The sequence below is a fragment of the Triturus cristatus genome, chromosome 11 (genome assembly GCF_964204655.1).
Source record: "Triturus cristatus chromosome 11, aTriCri1.1, whole genome shotgun sequence".
Classification (NCBI taxonomy): domain Eukaryota; kingdom Metazoa; phylum Chordata; class Amphibia; order Caudata; family Salamandridae; genus Triturus; species Triturus cristatus.
In genome coordinates, this window is record NC_140594.1 from 668,858,917 (window position 1) to 668,876,317 (window position 17,401).

At 41.2% G+C, this 17,401-nt stretch overlaps 1 protein-coding gene across 7 annotated transcripts in view; it reads right to left on the reverse strand.

Annotated features, from left to right (window-relative positions):
• The window catches only part of PAX3 (paired box 3), a 123,186-nt gene that overhangs the window by 16,046 nt on the left and 89,739 nt on the right, over nt 1-17,401 (reverse strand). For 4 of the 7 annotated variants that reach the window (XM_085634258.1, XM_085634261.1, XM_085634256.1 and 1 more), the window contains 4 exons: nt 14,669-14,877; nt 9,344-9,509; nt 8,686-8,900; nt 4,066-4,146 (listed from right to left, as the gene is read on the reverse strand). In XM_085634258.1, the coding sequence (XP_085490384.1) occupies nt 4,066-4,146; nt 8,686-8,900; nt 9,344-9,509; nt 14,669-14,877 (671 nt within the window). The remainder of the gene's footprint in view (nt 1-4,065; nt 4,147-8,685; nt 8,901-9,343; nt 9,510-14,668; nt 14,878-17,401) is intronic. The other 3 variants (XM_085634262.1, XM_085634259.1, XM_085634260.1) reach the window with 1 other exon arrangement.

Consider the following 17,401-nt stretch of genomic DNA (forward strand, 5'->3'; position numbering starts at 1 on the left):
CTGCGAGCACTAAGTGCAAAGCAAACAAGCACTTATCTGATGCTTCCCACTTCCAAGACGGCTTAACTTTTGGCTCATGCTGCTGTGAAAGGTGTTTGTTTGCAATGATTGATGTTGCCGGCAACACACCGTGTGCTCTGACATTTGCTGGAGGAATCTTCGAGTTTTGTCGAAGAACAAAGGACTATGGGACAGATTTATTGACGTCCACTTAGCAATGGAATAGCCTCATATGCCATCTTTTCACGCGTGACATCAAAAATATGTCGAGTGTGCGGGTACCTGGACATCTTAGGTAGAGAGCTTACCAACACACAATTATCACCAGTTTGAACCTGGCGTTACTGGTACCTTATGCTTTTTTTACTAAGCTGTTCTTATGCATTGAACTAAACTGCATCACACCCCCGAGAACTGAGATTCAGATATTCATTTTTATTGAGGCATTTCTCTATTTAATCGTGTTTTCTTCTTTCTGCCTTTTTTTTTATTTATCCTCTTTTCATTTTTATTTTTTATTTTATAATGTTATGTTCTTACACTATGCATATTAAATTAAATTATAATATTTTTATATTGTCACATTAGGCCTATATTATTATATACTCATGTGTACTGAACTAAACCCTGCTATATAAAATACCTTCAACAAATACCTAAAAGTAATTCATTCATTAATTTCACAGTGTACCTGTCAGAAGGAGAGACTCCTGTTCATAAATGGATGAAGACTGGATGTGGCATCTCACTAGCTACTGCTGCCTCATGGAATAAAAATCCACGTCTGTCAATACTGAATGGGTGAGAAAAGTGTACTCTTTTTTCCAATCTGGTGCAATTTGTTTGTTGATTAAAGTCAGAGACTTGAAGCCTTTTAGTGTTATGAAAACCCACCATACTGAGCTGGAAGCCTTTTCCAGCACCACGCCTTAGTGCAAAAGATTAATGTAAGTTGTAGAGGACATCATAGTGAGAGCCACCAACACAATGCATCCTGAGACAAAAGCGAGGGCACATAACACAAGTAAAAAGGCAATTACTTCAAAGATAATGCCCTTCAGATTATTCATTACGTTTCTTAAATGCTCGCTGCGAGCGGCAGGAGTTTAGAAAATGTCTTCTGTGGCATCAGTTTAAAAAAGGCTAGCATGAACTGTGTACTGTTGGAGACTGTAGTTTCAGAATGCAGTTTGTTTTCCTCAGTGTGGTGTTCTAAGTGCGACATGTAGGCGTACACATGTGTCCCACACTCTCTGCGTCATAGAACTCAAGCTTCACCCTTCTGAGGAGGCCCAAATAGACCAAAACCAGTCTGGGGTTTGTCCGTTCTCCTTCAGATAGGCCTAGCAGCTCGAACTGGACTGTACCAATTGGTGCAGCACCAACACTTAGTTGGATATGACTGGTTCCTGTCTCAGATGTCATGGTGGGGAAAAAATGATGGACTGGAATGCGACCCAGAGTCATTTTCAGTGGCTGAAATGAATTCAAGAAGTCCACTCGTCACATTTTTGTTTTCCTGACTGTAGTAGATAAGTAATTTCCATTGATAGGCAATGTGGTGTGATGCTGTACTGAAAACTTTCTGAAGTTTATGAACAGATTCTGTGAGAGTCATATTTTAATTCTGTACGAGAGTATTTTAGACCGCAAACTTCACAACTGGGGATAGCAGGCCATTATTGCTAGTTAGTGCTCTTGTTCTAAGTCAGTGATTGGCCAGCTCAACCTGAACATTCATAGATTGTTCTACATTTAAGGCAGTGTAAATTTAAATGTCTCTGTCAGTCAAAACAGTAATCTTTCTACAACGGTCAACTATCTCAAATGCATATCACCCTCTTTGAGCATGATCAGTGGGATGCAGCAGATAGTCTTAGATGGTATTTCTACAAACGAAGTGGCTAATGCCAAAGAACATTATAACATGGTGAGGATTAAAAATAAGGAAAACTAATAAATATAAGCCACAGAGAAACTATGCAGCTCTGTGGTAAGATTCTCTCTGTATTATGTACTGAGTCAAACTTGGCTATTTGATCTACTTCAAAATCTCTTTTTATTAATGTCTGAAACTTTCATCCAAGATTAGACATTTAGCACTCAGTGAACAGCAAGCATCTTTCAAAGGCATTATAAACCCCCTCTTTAGCAGCTACAGCGGAGCAGGTTCTTGATGGGCATCTGCTGTCTGCAAACTCAGCAGATGAAGGATCATAATTACCATGCAAGAGTGGGTGAGTGAGTGAAACGATGGATGGATGAATGGATCAGTGAAGGAGTAATAGATATATAGATGCATGGATGAATGAATGAGCAAAACGATGGATGTAAGGATAAATGAGTGAAAGGGACGAAGGATGGATGGATGAAATGGTGGATCTATGGATGATGAGAGAAAGGATGAATGGACGAGTGAGTGAGTGAAAGGCTGGATGGATGGAGTGAAAGGCTGGATGGATGGATGGATGGATGGATGAGTGAAAGGATGGATGAATGAGTGAAGGAATAGATGGTTGTAAAGATGGATGAGTGAAAAATGGATGAAGCATGAAAGGGAGGGTAAATGGATGGCTGGATTAATGTGTAGATGGATGGATGAGTGAAAGGGTGAATGGATGGATGGTTAATTGAAAGGGTGGATGGACAGATGAATGAGTGAAAGGATGGATGATGAGTGAAAGCGTAAATGATGAATGAGTGGATGGATGGATGGATGGGTCAAAGGGTGGATGGATGGATGAATGAAAGGGTGGATGGATGGATGGATGGATGGAGTGAAAGAGTGGATTGGTGACTAGATGAAAGGGTGAATGGATGAGCAAAAGGGTGGATGGATCAGTGAAAGGATGGATGGATCATAGAAGGGGTGTATGAATGGATGGATGAAAGGGTGATGAATAAGTGAAAGGATGGATGACTGTGACTGGATGGATGGATAGGTTTAAAGATGGATGGATTGGTTTGGATATGCATAGGTGGACAGATGAACGGACAGATGGACAAAATGGATGAAACATTGAATGGATGACAATGTAAAGGTGAAGTGGAGGATATCAGCGGGTGAATGGAAGAATGAAAAGGTGAATGGGTAGATGCTTGGATGGAAGAGACATGCAAGCTCTTCTGGTGAGGATCATGATGACTTGCTTCACTTGCTTGGTTCCAGAAGAGTTTTGATTCAAGTGGAGGGTATTTTAATGTTCTTTCTACTCCCTTGGTATCTTCAGAAGCATGCAAATATGCTACCTTCCATTGAAGTTTGGGGCACTGCATTTTGCATTACCTGATGCCTGCTACTGATCATAACTGGATACTTCTAAACATTCCACACATGGAAAAACAATTTGCTGGCTTTGCTTACAGTATGTTTTACGGATAGTGCAACATATTTAATCAAACAGGACAAACACATTGCTCTCATTGGCTACACGAGACACATTTGTTGGCGGGAAGCCTCACACGATCCTGCTCTCTGATCCGAAGAAAACAAATTATAGTGGGACTTAGGCCCTTGCTGACTCTCCCCATTTAAAACCCACAGTTTAACCCCTAAGAAGACTGATGTTTGAGGGATGCTTTGTATTTTTGGTTGTATCGGCTTGAGTTCTCATTTTAAACAAACCGTAATCTCCCACTCAGATGTGGGATATGTATCAAATAGCTATGTACAACTCTGTGGGGCTAAAATGTAGTGGCTCGACGGTTGGTGTTATTTCAAAATGAATGACAAGCAATTAAGGTCTCTTGCTATCCTAGTGAGGCTCAGATTGTTAAAACACATAATCCTACAATCCAGTCAAATTTTCATAAAGACCAACAAATATACAATTGATCTACACTCAAGTTTCGCATTGTCAAAATCTTCCCCCTACAAATTCATTATACAGATCCTAAAAAACAGACTGGAATCTACTATGTGATTAGCGACCACAGTCTCATGGATTTGTTGTACGCACAATGCAAAGGGCAGCTTATGCAATATTGTAGGCCCTACAAGCCTCATCTCAATTGAAATTCTACTGTGCTCTCATGTGCAGTTTAGCCAGACCAAAAAGCACTCACCTTTTGCGTGCAATATGTGGTATCGCCCAAACTGTCCCCGAGAGCAGATTGGAATTTCAAAAGAGACAGGCAGTGGAGGCCCTATCAATACACAAAACAGAAAGTTCTGGTTACAACACTTCACACTCGCACGTATGTCATATCGAATATATTACATGCAAAATGGTTCGCTATATATTACCCTAAAAATACAGGAGCGTTTATGATGTATTATGTATACAAATATATTGTGACTTCTTACAATAAACACCGGGTTCCTGTTATTATTTCTGTCTGACACTGGTTTCTCGGAATTCAAGTTTAAAAAAAAGACCTGGCAGCATTGCTATAATCACTTCCCGCGTAAGCAGGCACTTCAAAATTGTACAAATGTTTACCCCTCCCAGCCTCTGTTTCCTGCTATCCCGCATTCGTTCAATTCTCATTCGCCCTCAATTAATATCCCCAGTGATATCGCAGTCTGTTTACAGAGCTTTCTTAAAGCCTGACATACCTAACATGCAGGGGAACGCACAAAAGATCAAATTTCTCTTGTTCCAGTAACCCCCCCTTGGTGGAGGAATGACTGTCTGCTTGCTGTACAATAAAGACAATAAAAGGCCAGAAAATGCTCCTAAAACATTGGTGTCAAGTTCTTGGTAGCTTTTGCTTGTGTTCAGTTTTGGGTGAGGTAAATAAAATTGGGAGTCAGCAAAGGAAAATCTGCCCGCGTATACATGACGCAGATATTCAGGGTCATGGGCGTTCTTAAAAAACATGCAAAACGCAATATTCTCGATTTAAGAACTACAAGACGGAATGGCGACATTCAGAATGTACACCAGAAGATTTCTGCTCCTGGTAATAGTACTCTGAGGTCTCAGCAGAGTCAAAGAAAAGCTCAGGATTAGGATTCAAAAATACTTGGCAGGATGGAATCGGGGCAGAGTGGCCGTGGATCTGGGGTGAAGATGGAGAACCAGTAGGGTGTGAGGTGGTTGGCATGGACTGACAAGATGCGAAGTTGGTCTTTACCCACTGCATTTCCCTAAATTTCAATTTGTATGAAAGCAAATATTACCTGCAGTGATAATTCTTTGCATACTGAAAGAATAGTTGAAGGCAGTTTGGGAGACTGGTCAAACTTGAGCGCACGACTTGTAGGGTGGCGCTCTAGACCATCAGACCATGAGGCCTGGAAACACGACAGATTTCCAGTTTAATATGCATAATATAGTTAGAATTTTAATTTCTTTGTTGATTTTGAAAGTAATAAATAGTTTCTTACAGTTAACATTTTTCCAACAGTATAGTTAGCTACAGCGGTGTTGCAGCTTGTGAATGTCAACATACGTAAACAACGAACAAACTTAATGGTATAGGTTACATCCAACGAATCAAAATAGGACTCACACATTTGGGCTTTCCCTGAAAAACCTATATGGCTCCGACCTTCTCAGACCAATGTTGAGCTCTTTGGTTTCAACCATATCTCACCTTAACAGGCCAGCCTTCCTAATTTATTATGTACTCCTACAGTCTATGAGTGATCACGTGACTCACTGCTTGGGACTGACCAACTGCTTTGGCCAATAAAATATTCACACGGTATATAACAACTCCTCGTCTTTTGACGCCAGCCTTGCTTTGTCCCAATAATGTCCCAGAGGTACTATTCTGTGAAGTATGTATCTTCTGCTTTCTAATGTGATAAAGCACTCTCAAACAATCATGCCATAAAGGAAACAAAAAGAAATCGAATCACCATTTTATCTTCAGTGGGTGTGTGGGCTTTTAAAGGGTGGCTCCAAAGGACTACAGATCTCTTTCTCTGAAAGAGTGGAAGGGATCGAGTGTCCATTGTGCTTGTGGTCAATGCAAATCTTGGTGCTTCCGCTTGCATTCTTCATTTTTTCATGAATATATTACTGCATTAATGAGTCTGCATTTAAAGAAGTTTAGGATGTATTCATAAAATGATGCTTCCATTTTAAGCAGGCGATGATAATGGTAATAATGCACACCCATTAATGCCTTGTATTTTTACCATGTCCGGGAACTCATGTCTGGTTAGCTAAGCGATATCTTATACACTGTCATTTCTGGATCAAGTGTGCAAAGGATACGCCATTTGGAACGAAGCAGATAGCAGTCACTAAAATAAGTGAAATGAAGAACGCTGTTTTACGGGGAGTTCGTTAGTAAACCTGGAATAAAACAAGCCTGAAGGTATCAGACCAACTATTTCGCATTTTTGAGTTCTGTTTCCTGTATAAATTCACCCTGATTTCTAGGAAGAAATATGCAACTATCAAGAGGTAGGCCTCTTGGAATCAGGTATAACTGTAAAGGGAAGGAATGAGGGTGGGAAGGGAGGGTGTTACCTTTGTGGAAAACTGGTATAGATATTACATTAACTGTGCTATATTGAAATGTGATCCTGGAACAGTAGATGTATGGCTATTATTATACATTTCATGTGGGACATAATATTGGAATATGCAGTAACATGCCAATAAAGATTGTTTAAAAAAAAAATACTGTAATGGGAATGAATATTAATAGAGGTTGCACAAGCATTTTCAACAAAAGTCCTCCTCCCATTCTGTCAGAGATAAGCGGGATGCCCAATGAGCAACTACCGCAGTCAAAATGAGCACAACCATCAAACTCTTTTATAGGATCTGGCATTGCGGGCGCCCCAGTTGGAAAATATACCTCTTCAAACCGGAATGCATTACAGTTTCCGAGAAACCCGATGAGATTGTTCTGCACGATCTTAGGGTTTGTGCCCCCCCCCTACTGGGGTTTCTTTAAAAGCCATAAAGTTGTGCATCCCAAGCTGGTGCGATGGGCTTCTGTGGAACTTAATTACATTCACTGTTAAGGGAAAAATACAGAAAATGGGTTTATGAACTTTTGCCTGGAGGCAGAAATGTTTATTCCATTGCCTTTGCTATTCAGTCTTTTCAACTCCACTGCCTTTGAACTTTGCAGGCTTCTGCTGAGTTATCGCCGCGGAGCAGAGACCCGCCGGATGCAAACCACAAGTTGAGGAGCCGGAAAGGACCACAGATATGTGAGCTGTTATTTTGACCACCCTTTGTGCCATTAAAATCTCATTTTCTGCCTATTAGGATGCCCTCTCGCTGCTGTGGCACTGGTGATAGTCAGTGATTAGTGTGTAATTGGGTATAATTGTCTTTTCACTTTTCATTTGTGTCACTCAGAGCTGCTCTGTGTTTTCTTCCACACTCAAAAGGAGAGAGTGGGGTGCAGGAAGATGAAGCTGTTGGCACCACCCTCCCTCTCAGCTCTGTAGCGGCAGCTGATTGTAATTATAGATTGCATCCAGAAAGCGACATGGCTTTGAATTTGGCGGACAGCACGTTCCCGCTCGCACCTGAGCTATGCGCGCACTCAGAGACACAGCACGGCGTACTTAGGGCGCACTAATAATGTCAATTTCAGACAGATGCTGCCTGTAGGAAATTCAACCAACCTTTTGACACTCAATTATCTAGGCAATTTATTAACAAGATCTTGCAAGAAAAGCTCATAGTCTAATGCAAATTAGAAAAACAATTATGCCATTCAATTATTTGCATATTCCCGAGCACTAATAGCCCTTTCTATTTATGCATTCCACTGGGCAATATCTCCAACTCAACCCTCTCCAATGTAAGGCCTATTTTTACCTTACAGAAATGGTCTAGATGCATTATGGTATTATTCGACAACCAAGTACGCGGACCCAAGAGACCCTGGGGGTACAAAAAATGTGATTAGTCAGTCCAGTCAGCCAGTCACTCAAAGCTAATTGAGTTATGCGGTTTCAAGGGCAAACTTTCAGCTCCGTGTAGATTTCCAACACTCTCTCAACTGAGCTCTGGCAGCTTCCAGCCTGAAAACCTGTACATGAAACCAGACTCTAGAAAGAGCCCTAATTTAACATCCATTCCCCACAGCAGTTTAGGAAACGTTGAAAAAACTAACTATTCAAACTTGCCTTTAACTGAATTGAACACAATTGTGGACATGGCTTACTCCCCATCCTTCTGGACTCTAGCCACATGTCAATAATGCTGCACTCCTTAACACTATCAAGTGCTTTGAACCGAAAGAGACGCACAGAGCTTTATAAAACCTCATAATGAGCAAATATAGTAATAAAATGAACTAGATATTGACACAACTTCATAGAATCCACTGATGCACAGGGTAAAAGTGCACAGAATGGTTATAGCTGTTACCTCATAAAAGATGGATAGGATCAGATGCAATTGTAGACTGCCCTGCACTGAGCAGAGGAATACATATTAAAAAAAAACTGGGAATAAAAAGTCTGAATTTCAAATACACAGCAAAGTTTTCGGAGTGAAAATCCCCAAATCATCGTTTTAAAAAAGTCGCAAAACATTAATATATCTACTTTTTTAAACACACACAACAAAAGTGCATGAGCCATGGATTTCAGTGTAGCCAGAGGGGATGCAAAGGAAACTGGCCAAGTGAGATCATGTGGCTTGAATAAAGAATGCTTTATGGTTCGCATTTGGCAAAGTGTGACCCTGTTGCCTAAGGTAATGGGCTATTCGCTACTGCTGCACAGAAAAACTTGTGTCTACAAAAGAAACTGACCTGAGGTGAAAGACCATTGCCAATGGCGGGGTTCATGGGGTTTGAGGGCCCAGATGGAGGCACAAAACTGTCTGTGTAGCTCGAAAACCCGTGCCTGCTGCTGGGCAGGCAGTACGCAGAGCCGCTGTCTGGATTAGACGGGTGGCTGCTTTGGTGGACATTGCTTGGAGGCAGAGGCTGCGGCCTGTGGACAGTGCTGCTTGGGTCGGACATTGCTGCAAAGGAAAGCACAGACATTTTCAAAATGGCTTCTCTGAGATATGGATGTCACAAATTACGGAACCAGGGGATCAATGGCCCATACTAAAAAGGGGTGCAGTACTGCAAAGATCGTTACGGCAGCCTGCAGTTCTTTGGACATTTATTTTAAATCTTTTGGTCTCATTAGTTCGATTGGATCGTGTTCTGCCCAATGGACGCTTCTCTAAACCCACCTTCCATGAGTAGCACCCAGGCAATAATGTGAATACTTCAAATTTTCATAGTGTTTAACCACACACCCCTCTGCACTCCTTTTTAGCAAATGGAAATGTATTTAGAGGAAACATGCAGTATTCCATCTAAAGTGACAATCTAAATAATGGTTGATGGACAATCTGTGGGCATGGACACAATTCTACACTCTGCTCAAATGATCAATTTCGGTCTTAAGGTATACCTTGTGGGATGGACGTTGGCTGGTATGAGGACTCCGTCAGCTGGTATGTCGGAAGAGCAGGCATGGCAGAGGGGGGAAATCCTCCAGGGATCAGGTGGTTGAAAGCCATCAGTTGATTGGCCCCTGCTTGTTTCCTCCATCGGGCACGGCGGTTGCTAAACCACACCTAAAGATTTGAAACAAACAGACTTCATTATGGAATGCCACCCGGAATTGTATTGCACCAAACATCTTTGAGGAAAACATTGAACACTGAACTGAATATTTTCTTGATTTCTTACTTGAGCTAGGTGACTGACCCTGAAGTTTCACTATAAAATTGCTGAGAAGTTTGCACAGCTCCACTGATAGATTAAATGCATTTTCTAAAAACACATATTTACATAAAACTTCATGAAACAATACTTGTAAGATGCACCAGGACCTACTCATTTTCACAATGAATTATACTCGCTGCAGATCTGGCGAGAGAAGCATTGGCCCCAGATAGATTTAAATATTTGGAATTTTTAGTGATGAAAAATGTTTGTGCTTTATGTTGAAAATATGAGTAGTATTTAATTGATATATTTTTCTAACCCGTATGTTTGAGGTCAAGAAAGAGGATTTGCCTTTCCCTTTCAGCTACATAGACCTTATCTGCCCTACACTCGGCCTCAACGTGGGCATTTTCTCTCTGCTGCATTTAATATAGATGAAAGTTGAAATTGATGACGTCTTTGAGCTGTGGTTAGTAGACAACTATGTGAAGAAAACAATAATTTCCACAATAAAAGATTTTTTTTTAATGATAACTTAGCAACTTTTCTACACAACCAACATTTGAAGCTCTGTGTTGCTTATCTCAGATGATTCGTTTGATCGGATTCAGTATTTTCTGCTGCAGCATGCTACCAAATGTGCGCGAGAAGTAACGGAAAATATTCTCATGATTATAAGGCGAATACAGTATTTTTGGAAACATCCTTAACTGAAAATCAAACAGGGAGAAGATCAGCAGCGTTTACAGACAAGCAAAGAACAGACATCCTCTGAAAGAGTAGTTTCCTTTCAAATTACGCACGAAACGTCGTCTTTTCAAACCTGCTCTGGTATTTTAATCAATGATTGACTTGGATATGTTGCTCCATGCTGGGTTAAGTGGAAGATCCGTGTGTTAGATGTTCGAGGGAATTTGTGAGGCGATAGATCATAGCGCCTGTGCGAGACATGATGGGTCCCCAAGGAGCTGAGGAAGCCGTAAGGAATGCGAGCGAGTCACAGGGTTAAAGCCACATTAAGACAGCTGCTGTGTGTGGGGGGTGACTTCTGTTTTCTGGCTAACGCTCGAGTCGGCGACTTGGGAAAAGCACAAACAGCCTTTAAAGGATTTGATACCATTAACAACAGGAAAGCCACGGCCCTTTGAAGGCCATAGTTTTGCAGCGCTAAAGGCAAGTCAACCCTAACATCAACCTGCCCTAGATGGTCTGATCTGTCATGGTGCGTCACCGGGCGTGCTGGAGGCGCTGCCCTGTCACAGAGTCCTGCCGAAGCACTAATCAGAAGTGAGGGGAACAGCTGTGCAACTGCAGTAAAAAAAATATCATTGATGGGTGGATGCTTGGAAAAAACGGGACTTTTAAGTGGAAATAGCCCATTGTGTTTGAAACTGATGTTTATTGGTCCCCGTCCCTTTGCCCCATACCCACAAAGCTGCAGTTAGGACCAGAATTTATGAGTCGTTGAGGGCAAGCATGATCTATTATCTGCAGTTGTTCGCCTCTGTCTTCCAGCATCTGCACTATACATCAGCGGCGGCTGGCACCGGTAAGCGAGGTAGGCAGTGAGGCGTGGCAGGGGGCAAGCCGACGGACGACAGAATAGGCGTTATTGATTTATTTTATTATACCTATTCCGTCGACTGTCGACTTCCCACCGCTCCCACCACACCCCCGCCCGCCCCACCGCATTTACCTGTGCCAGACGCCACTGCTAAACATTATCTATGAATGTGGTACAAGATCCATTGGAAAATCACAACTGACCGCTAAAGGTGAGACACAGGTTTAAGTCTGAATATATTATTTCTTAGGAAGTTGAGCGTACATATTTTTGTAGTGCTGTGATGGTGGCACATCCAACCCTCAGAAGGATATACATGCCAAATTATGTCAAAAGGTCTACTCATCTTGTTTCTCTGGCATGCACCCATCTTTCTTAGGGCAAAGTATGTTTCTTAAATTTACCTGTAGTGCAATTTCTCAAATGTTTTTTATCCTACTGCAACACCGTAAAAAGTGTAGAATCTTGTGTTCTGGGCCAAGAGAATAAATATTGGGCGAGGAATGCTACCGTGGAATTTATACCATATATAATGTACCATTATATATGGTATATATTAATGGAAGGCAATACCCTGGAAATTATACAATCTATAATTATATTCAATACCATCTCAACTAAATTTCAAAAGGATAATGTCTGTATTTGCTGGCACAGTCATGTCTCCAACTTGCAAGATGCACCAGGCCCTAATAATGTATATGCAGAAGATCAGAAGGTTATATGCTATTTATTACTAGGTGTGGGCGAAAATTAAATTATGCTGGAGTAATTAGCATAATTTCAGAAATTTCACCATACACTTGTTACACAAAATATCTGTAATGACACCAATTCTCCACTAAATTACGTAATTATGTGCCGTTTGCGGTACAAATTACATGAATTTTGTACACCACTATTTATTGCCATTGATGTGAGTGGGTAGAGGCCATGAGTCATGATGCCTCCCACCTACCTCAACAATGGTATTAAATAGCAAATTATATTCCATACACCTGCATATATGGATTATGCAAAGGCATTTTCTCATGTGTATTTATTTTAACAAACGGTATTTCAATCAAAACTGGGATGAAAGGGGCAAAATCTAATGCAGCAACTTAAAATCACTCTGCAGCAACATGACTATTAGGAAAGACGTTTCCATGTGAAAAGTAATTGTTAAATGCAGGTTGCGAGGCGCGAATATGATTTTATCATGTCACTTTTGCTGTACTGTAGCAATAAACTCAGATTTGACCTTTGCACCTATTAATACATTTGTGAATATGTATTTATTAAAACAATTGCTCTAAGAGAGGTGTTACTGGTTCACATTTTTTTTTATTTGCAGAGTTTTATATAGCGCAAACTTGACCCAAATCCAATCAGTTATCAGAGTGCTTTGCATAGCACCAGTTACGTTACATGAGGACACACATTCATTTTTTGTTAGGCACGGGGGGGGATTAAGTGATTTGCCCAGAATAACAGGATGCTCAGCGTCATTACCAAGACTCAAACCCAGTTCCCCAGGTCCGAAGTCGAGCGCCCTAGCCATTAGGCCAACTCCTCTCCCCAATTTAATTTCACTTCCATGGCACATAACAATGTTTGAGAGGAGCAGCACTGTGGCATGAGGCATGGAAAATGATGTGTGCCGGAAAGGATGGGTGGTCCCTTTAGAAGATGAAAGGGAAGCAAAGTGGAATATAAGGCTGATGAGCTCTCTGTGGGAGACTCAAAGTTTTCAAAAAAGTGAACATAAGTGAAATAGACACAGATACAAGACAGCTTGAACATATACACAAAACAATCACTTAAAACCACTTTATAGCTAATAATAATGTGTGCTTTTTAAACAGCATGTGCTGACACCTTTTTACTGGACTGTAAGTGAGAAGTTTTACAATTTTCCAGTTTAAAGGTACTGGTTTAATTGACCTCATAATTTTGAGAGGCTGAGTCAGACCTATCAGGATTTCAGCATGCAGTGTCCTCTGTACAGACATCTCAGCAGCAGACCTATTTATACCAGCTATGTAAGTGTTCCCACTTGCTGTAGTAGGCTCATTGCAAAATCAATCAATTGGCTTGCTTTAAACATCCTTAAGCAACTGTTGTCCCCCAGCGAGCCCTGGTTGATACAGCTGCACAGGGATCTAGGGCCAGCAAAGATGGTGATAAGGATCTCTGTGAAGCACTGCAAGATGCATGAACACTGACATAGGACAGGGAAGTTGACAGGTCAGTAACAGAGCCTGGCACACAAGAGGAATGGAGCTTGTTTTTCTTGTTTCTTATCTCTCTTAGGGTTTGGGGAACTGTTGTTGGCTTTGTCAGAGATGAGTGTCAAGGTGGTGTAGCACAAACAGAGCATGAATGGATCATTGTTGACTGCAGGGACGCGGTCCCGAATGATGATGTTGGATTACAGTAGCTAGAAGCCTCAAGTGCATGTGTGAGTTAACAACACATTGCCCTTTTTAATGGCTGGCTGAATCCAGCCCAGGCTGGAAGCTGCTGAACTTTAGGCCTCTATGTAGAGAGTTTAGATGCCCAAGCAAGAGCTGCTGATTATCTCAGTTTTTCTACCAGCAGACAGGAGCACACTCTGCTAAAATCACACTGATTGGCCACCTCAGCAGGGAGAGATCAATGAATCTGCACTAACTAATCACAGTGCTGGTCTCTCTCAATTCGGAGCAAGCTTTCCTACATAGATGGATTCATAAGGAATCGTTTGCATTGCTGCAGCTCCAATTAAACGTAATTCACAACCTCATCACAAACTCTAAAAAACTATATATATGGGGAAAAGTGTGAAAGTAATAGATAGTGTAAGCACATCGAAGCCTAAAGCCCTTCCTCATTCAAGAAACTTCTTCCTATTGATATTATTGCGGGGTTCAAATCGTACTGCAAATTTGCCAAAGCGAAATTAGTTTGGGAGATTTGGGTAAGTCATGCAATGGAATAAGCAATTATTTGTCTGTGCAGTTATGATTAAACCCTCTGAATCTCAGGGTATCTGCTCACTCCTGTGCAATACACCTTCTCCAATGTTTGCAAAGACCTTGTACCAACTGTAGAGGGGAGCTTCTTCAAATGTGTGCCTCATGCCGATGACATATATACATGCGAAATAATGCCTTACATGATCAACATTTTGATGGCTGTATGAATGTACTTAGCCATGGTCAGGTCAAGGGACTAACCAATAGAACTCCTACTAGCTAAAAGGTAGATGCTTATCCACATTTGTTACATTCTAATGTATATCAGACGCGGTCATGCTAATGACAAAGATTGGAATTTTGTGGTTTTTTAGCCTAGAAGCTTGGCGTTACCAAGGTTGGTGGTATGCTAATGTCCCAAGTAATCATTATAAAGAATCTGCATATCATGAAAATATAGCTCAACTCCCACTTTAATCAATGTTATCTTGCATTCTAGGCCTCCAATCTTGTTCAGATCCAGCTGCTGGCACAGAGTTGGATCTGCTAGGTTGGTTCCTACCTGAACACGAGCCTCGGTCAGCTTCGCTCTCTGCGCGAGTTCCTCCCGCGTGTAGATATCTGGGTAGTGTGTCCTCTCAAAAGCCCGCTCCAGCTCTTCCAGCTGCTCCGCCGTGAACGTCGTCCGACTTCGACGCTGCTTTCTCTTTAACGGCAAGTCGGGTTCAGAGTCAATGTCGGAGCCTTCATCAGACTGCGGTGCAGACGGTGCTAAAAGAAATTTAAGGGCTTGAGTAGGATCTTGCAAATTAGTTCTCTGAACATTGTTGTTTTCTCCACAAAGATAAGCTTTTAAGGAAAGCATTGACCCCCCCCCCCCTACAAGTAAGCAGGACCAGCCTAGCCTCCTTTTCATGTAAATAGCCTATTGTCAGCTCCTGACCTTTGCGTAAGCAGGGGATGGCAGCGCTTTGGATACCACATCTCTGATACCGCTGTTTTGCAAATGAGGGGAGAAGGTCAAGCGCTGCTCTGCCCACAAGGGAGCTTCTGATTAATTATGAGTTTAATAACTACCAAGACATTCAAAGGCACTACTGCACATGTGCATACATATGCATGCACGTGCAAATACACACAAGCTCAGACCATGCTCTTCGCCCTTGGCTTCATTAGTTAGGTGCGGGTGATACCCCAACACACAGTTCAACCCTGAGGCAAAATCTCCTAATCTCCTGAATTTATGCAACAAGGGGGCTAACTTTAGAAAATATCCATGGCAACTTAAGACATAAATCTTAAATAAGCAATCTGCTGAAATATATGTAAAATCGTTCTGTGAGCTCCTTAGGATGTACGTATATTTTGCGTTTAAAACGTGCTTCATAAGTAGACTATATACATTACCCTATATACAAATTTTACGTTAAAGTATGTTTATATTATGATATTATAGTGTAGGAGGTCGGTTTCTTGAGATATAAGAGCACTGTGAAGACACTTTAATGTTATGCACACAATAATGCATACCTTGCTGTCCTTTTGCCTATAATGGTAATGTGATATATAACAAGTACTTTTTTACTGAATCAATCTAAAATCCATACTTGGATATAAAAACCTAGAATACAGTGCAAGACATAAATAATAAAATCCTGGGGATTGGCCTGTTTCATTCAGGTGTTAACTGGAAAACAGTGATAGTACCAGAAATATGCACATTAAAGTCAACATTGGGCACTTAAAAGATACAGAAGGAGAATGCATGCTGGGCAGATTCAGAGAAGATTTTGCTAAAACAAATTCTCCTAGAATTCATATTCATGATCAAGTTTTCACATGCAGCAAACATAAAACACAAAATCAGAAAATTGAAAAATATGTTTAAAAAACCAAATGGAAAATGAGAAGATACTGTGTGCATCGAAGACATGTTTTTGTTTTTTCTGCATTTTTCAGGTTGAAGTTCAAGGCAGCTCCTTTACAAAAACAAATAGTTTTCAGGCAGCATGACTTGAGGGGAGGTGACTAAGGGCATATGCATCCCAAGTAACACCCCTATTTGCCAAGCACTGAGTTGTATAGCTTGAACTTTGAAAGTATGCGCAAAAAAGGACCCCCGCAGAATGTACTCCACTGAAAAATGCTCATGCTCTGCAGAAAAATTACAAGGTCCACTGGTATTACAAGGTAATCAAAAAGCAAACATTCAAGCAGAGATGGGTGAAGAAATAGTTGCATTTTCTAGATCAAAGGCTTCAGATTTCACTTTTGTAGAAAAGTGTTTTTGTTTTCAACTAAACATTTCATCTCAGAGTTGCACATATTTACTAAAATATCTAAATATTCCTGCAAAAAGCCCATATTGTATTTCTAATAATAATAATATTCATATTCATAATAATAATACTTTGTATAGAATGGGCAGCATTTTACATTTGGGCCAGTGCTTCTAGAAGGTCCAGTAGGGCTGCAGTCTTAGAGTGCCACGACTTGATGGCAGTTAGCGGACGTGTAGGCCCCCGTGGGAAAATTATTGCTTGCCTGAATGCCAAACAACCTTGTGCATTTCCTATCTTTCATGCTAACCACAGTTCTTCTTGAAATGGATGAAATAAGTAGGGCAAAATGGCACGCTGAGGTCATCTTTGCTGCCACGGCCTGTGCAGGTAAGAGCGGTGGGGCCGTGTGCGGGGGGATTTCGTCACACGACGAAGGGTAATTAATTATTTATTTAATTTTTCCTCATGGTCATCTATCAAATTCCAACCCAGCCCCACCGCTCTTACCTGCATGGGCAGTGGCTGCATCTTTTTTTCTCACAAAATCATTTGGCAGGTGATTTCTATGGGTCCTGATAAATATAGGTCCTGAAAACTTTGCGCAGTTTCAGGGTGTAGTCTAGTGAAATATGATAGTTAAATGGTTCTAGATTTACCTATTAAGACACGTGTTTTTTAACAGGAATACCACCACATTTCTGGTCAAAGTAGCTGCCTTCCATGAGTGGGCATTTTTCTCCAACCAAAGGCACTGAGAAATGCAGCAATTCGATTAAGGCTTCTGCTGCCGGGAATCTATGCACCGTCCTTGGGATGTGTTGTGGTTGAACTTTCCTTTGCATATTTGTGTTTTCATGTATTCCTCACAGAACCTTACTGGGGAATCAAGGTAGACAGTACCACATGGAACTCACTTGAGATGGTAAGTGCCCTGAATGATAGAGCTCTTCCTTTATGCACTTTATTAGAGAAGTAGTGTGTGTTAGTTTAACGCAGGTACCACATTTGTGTGG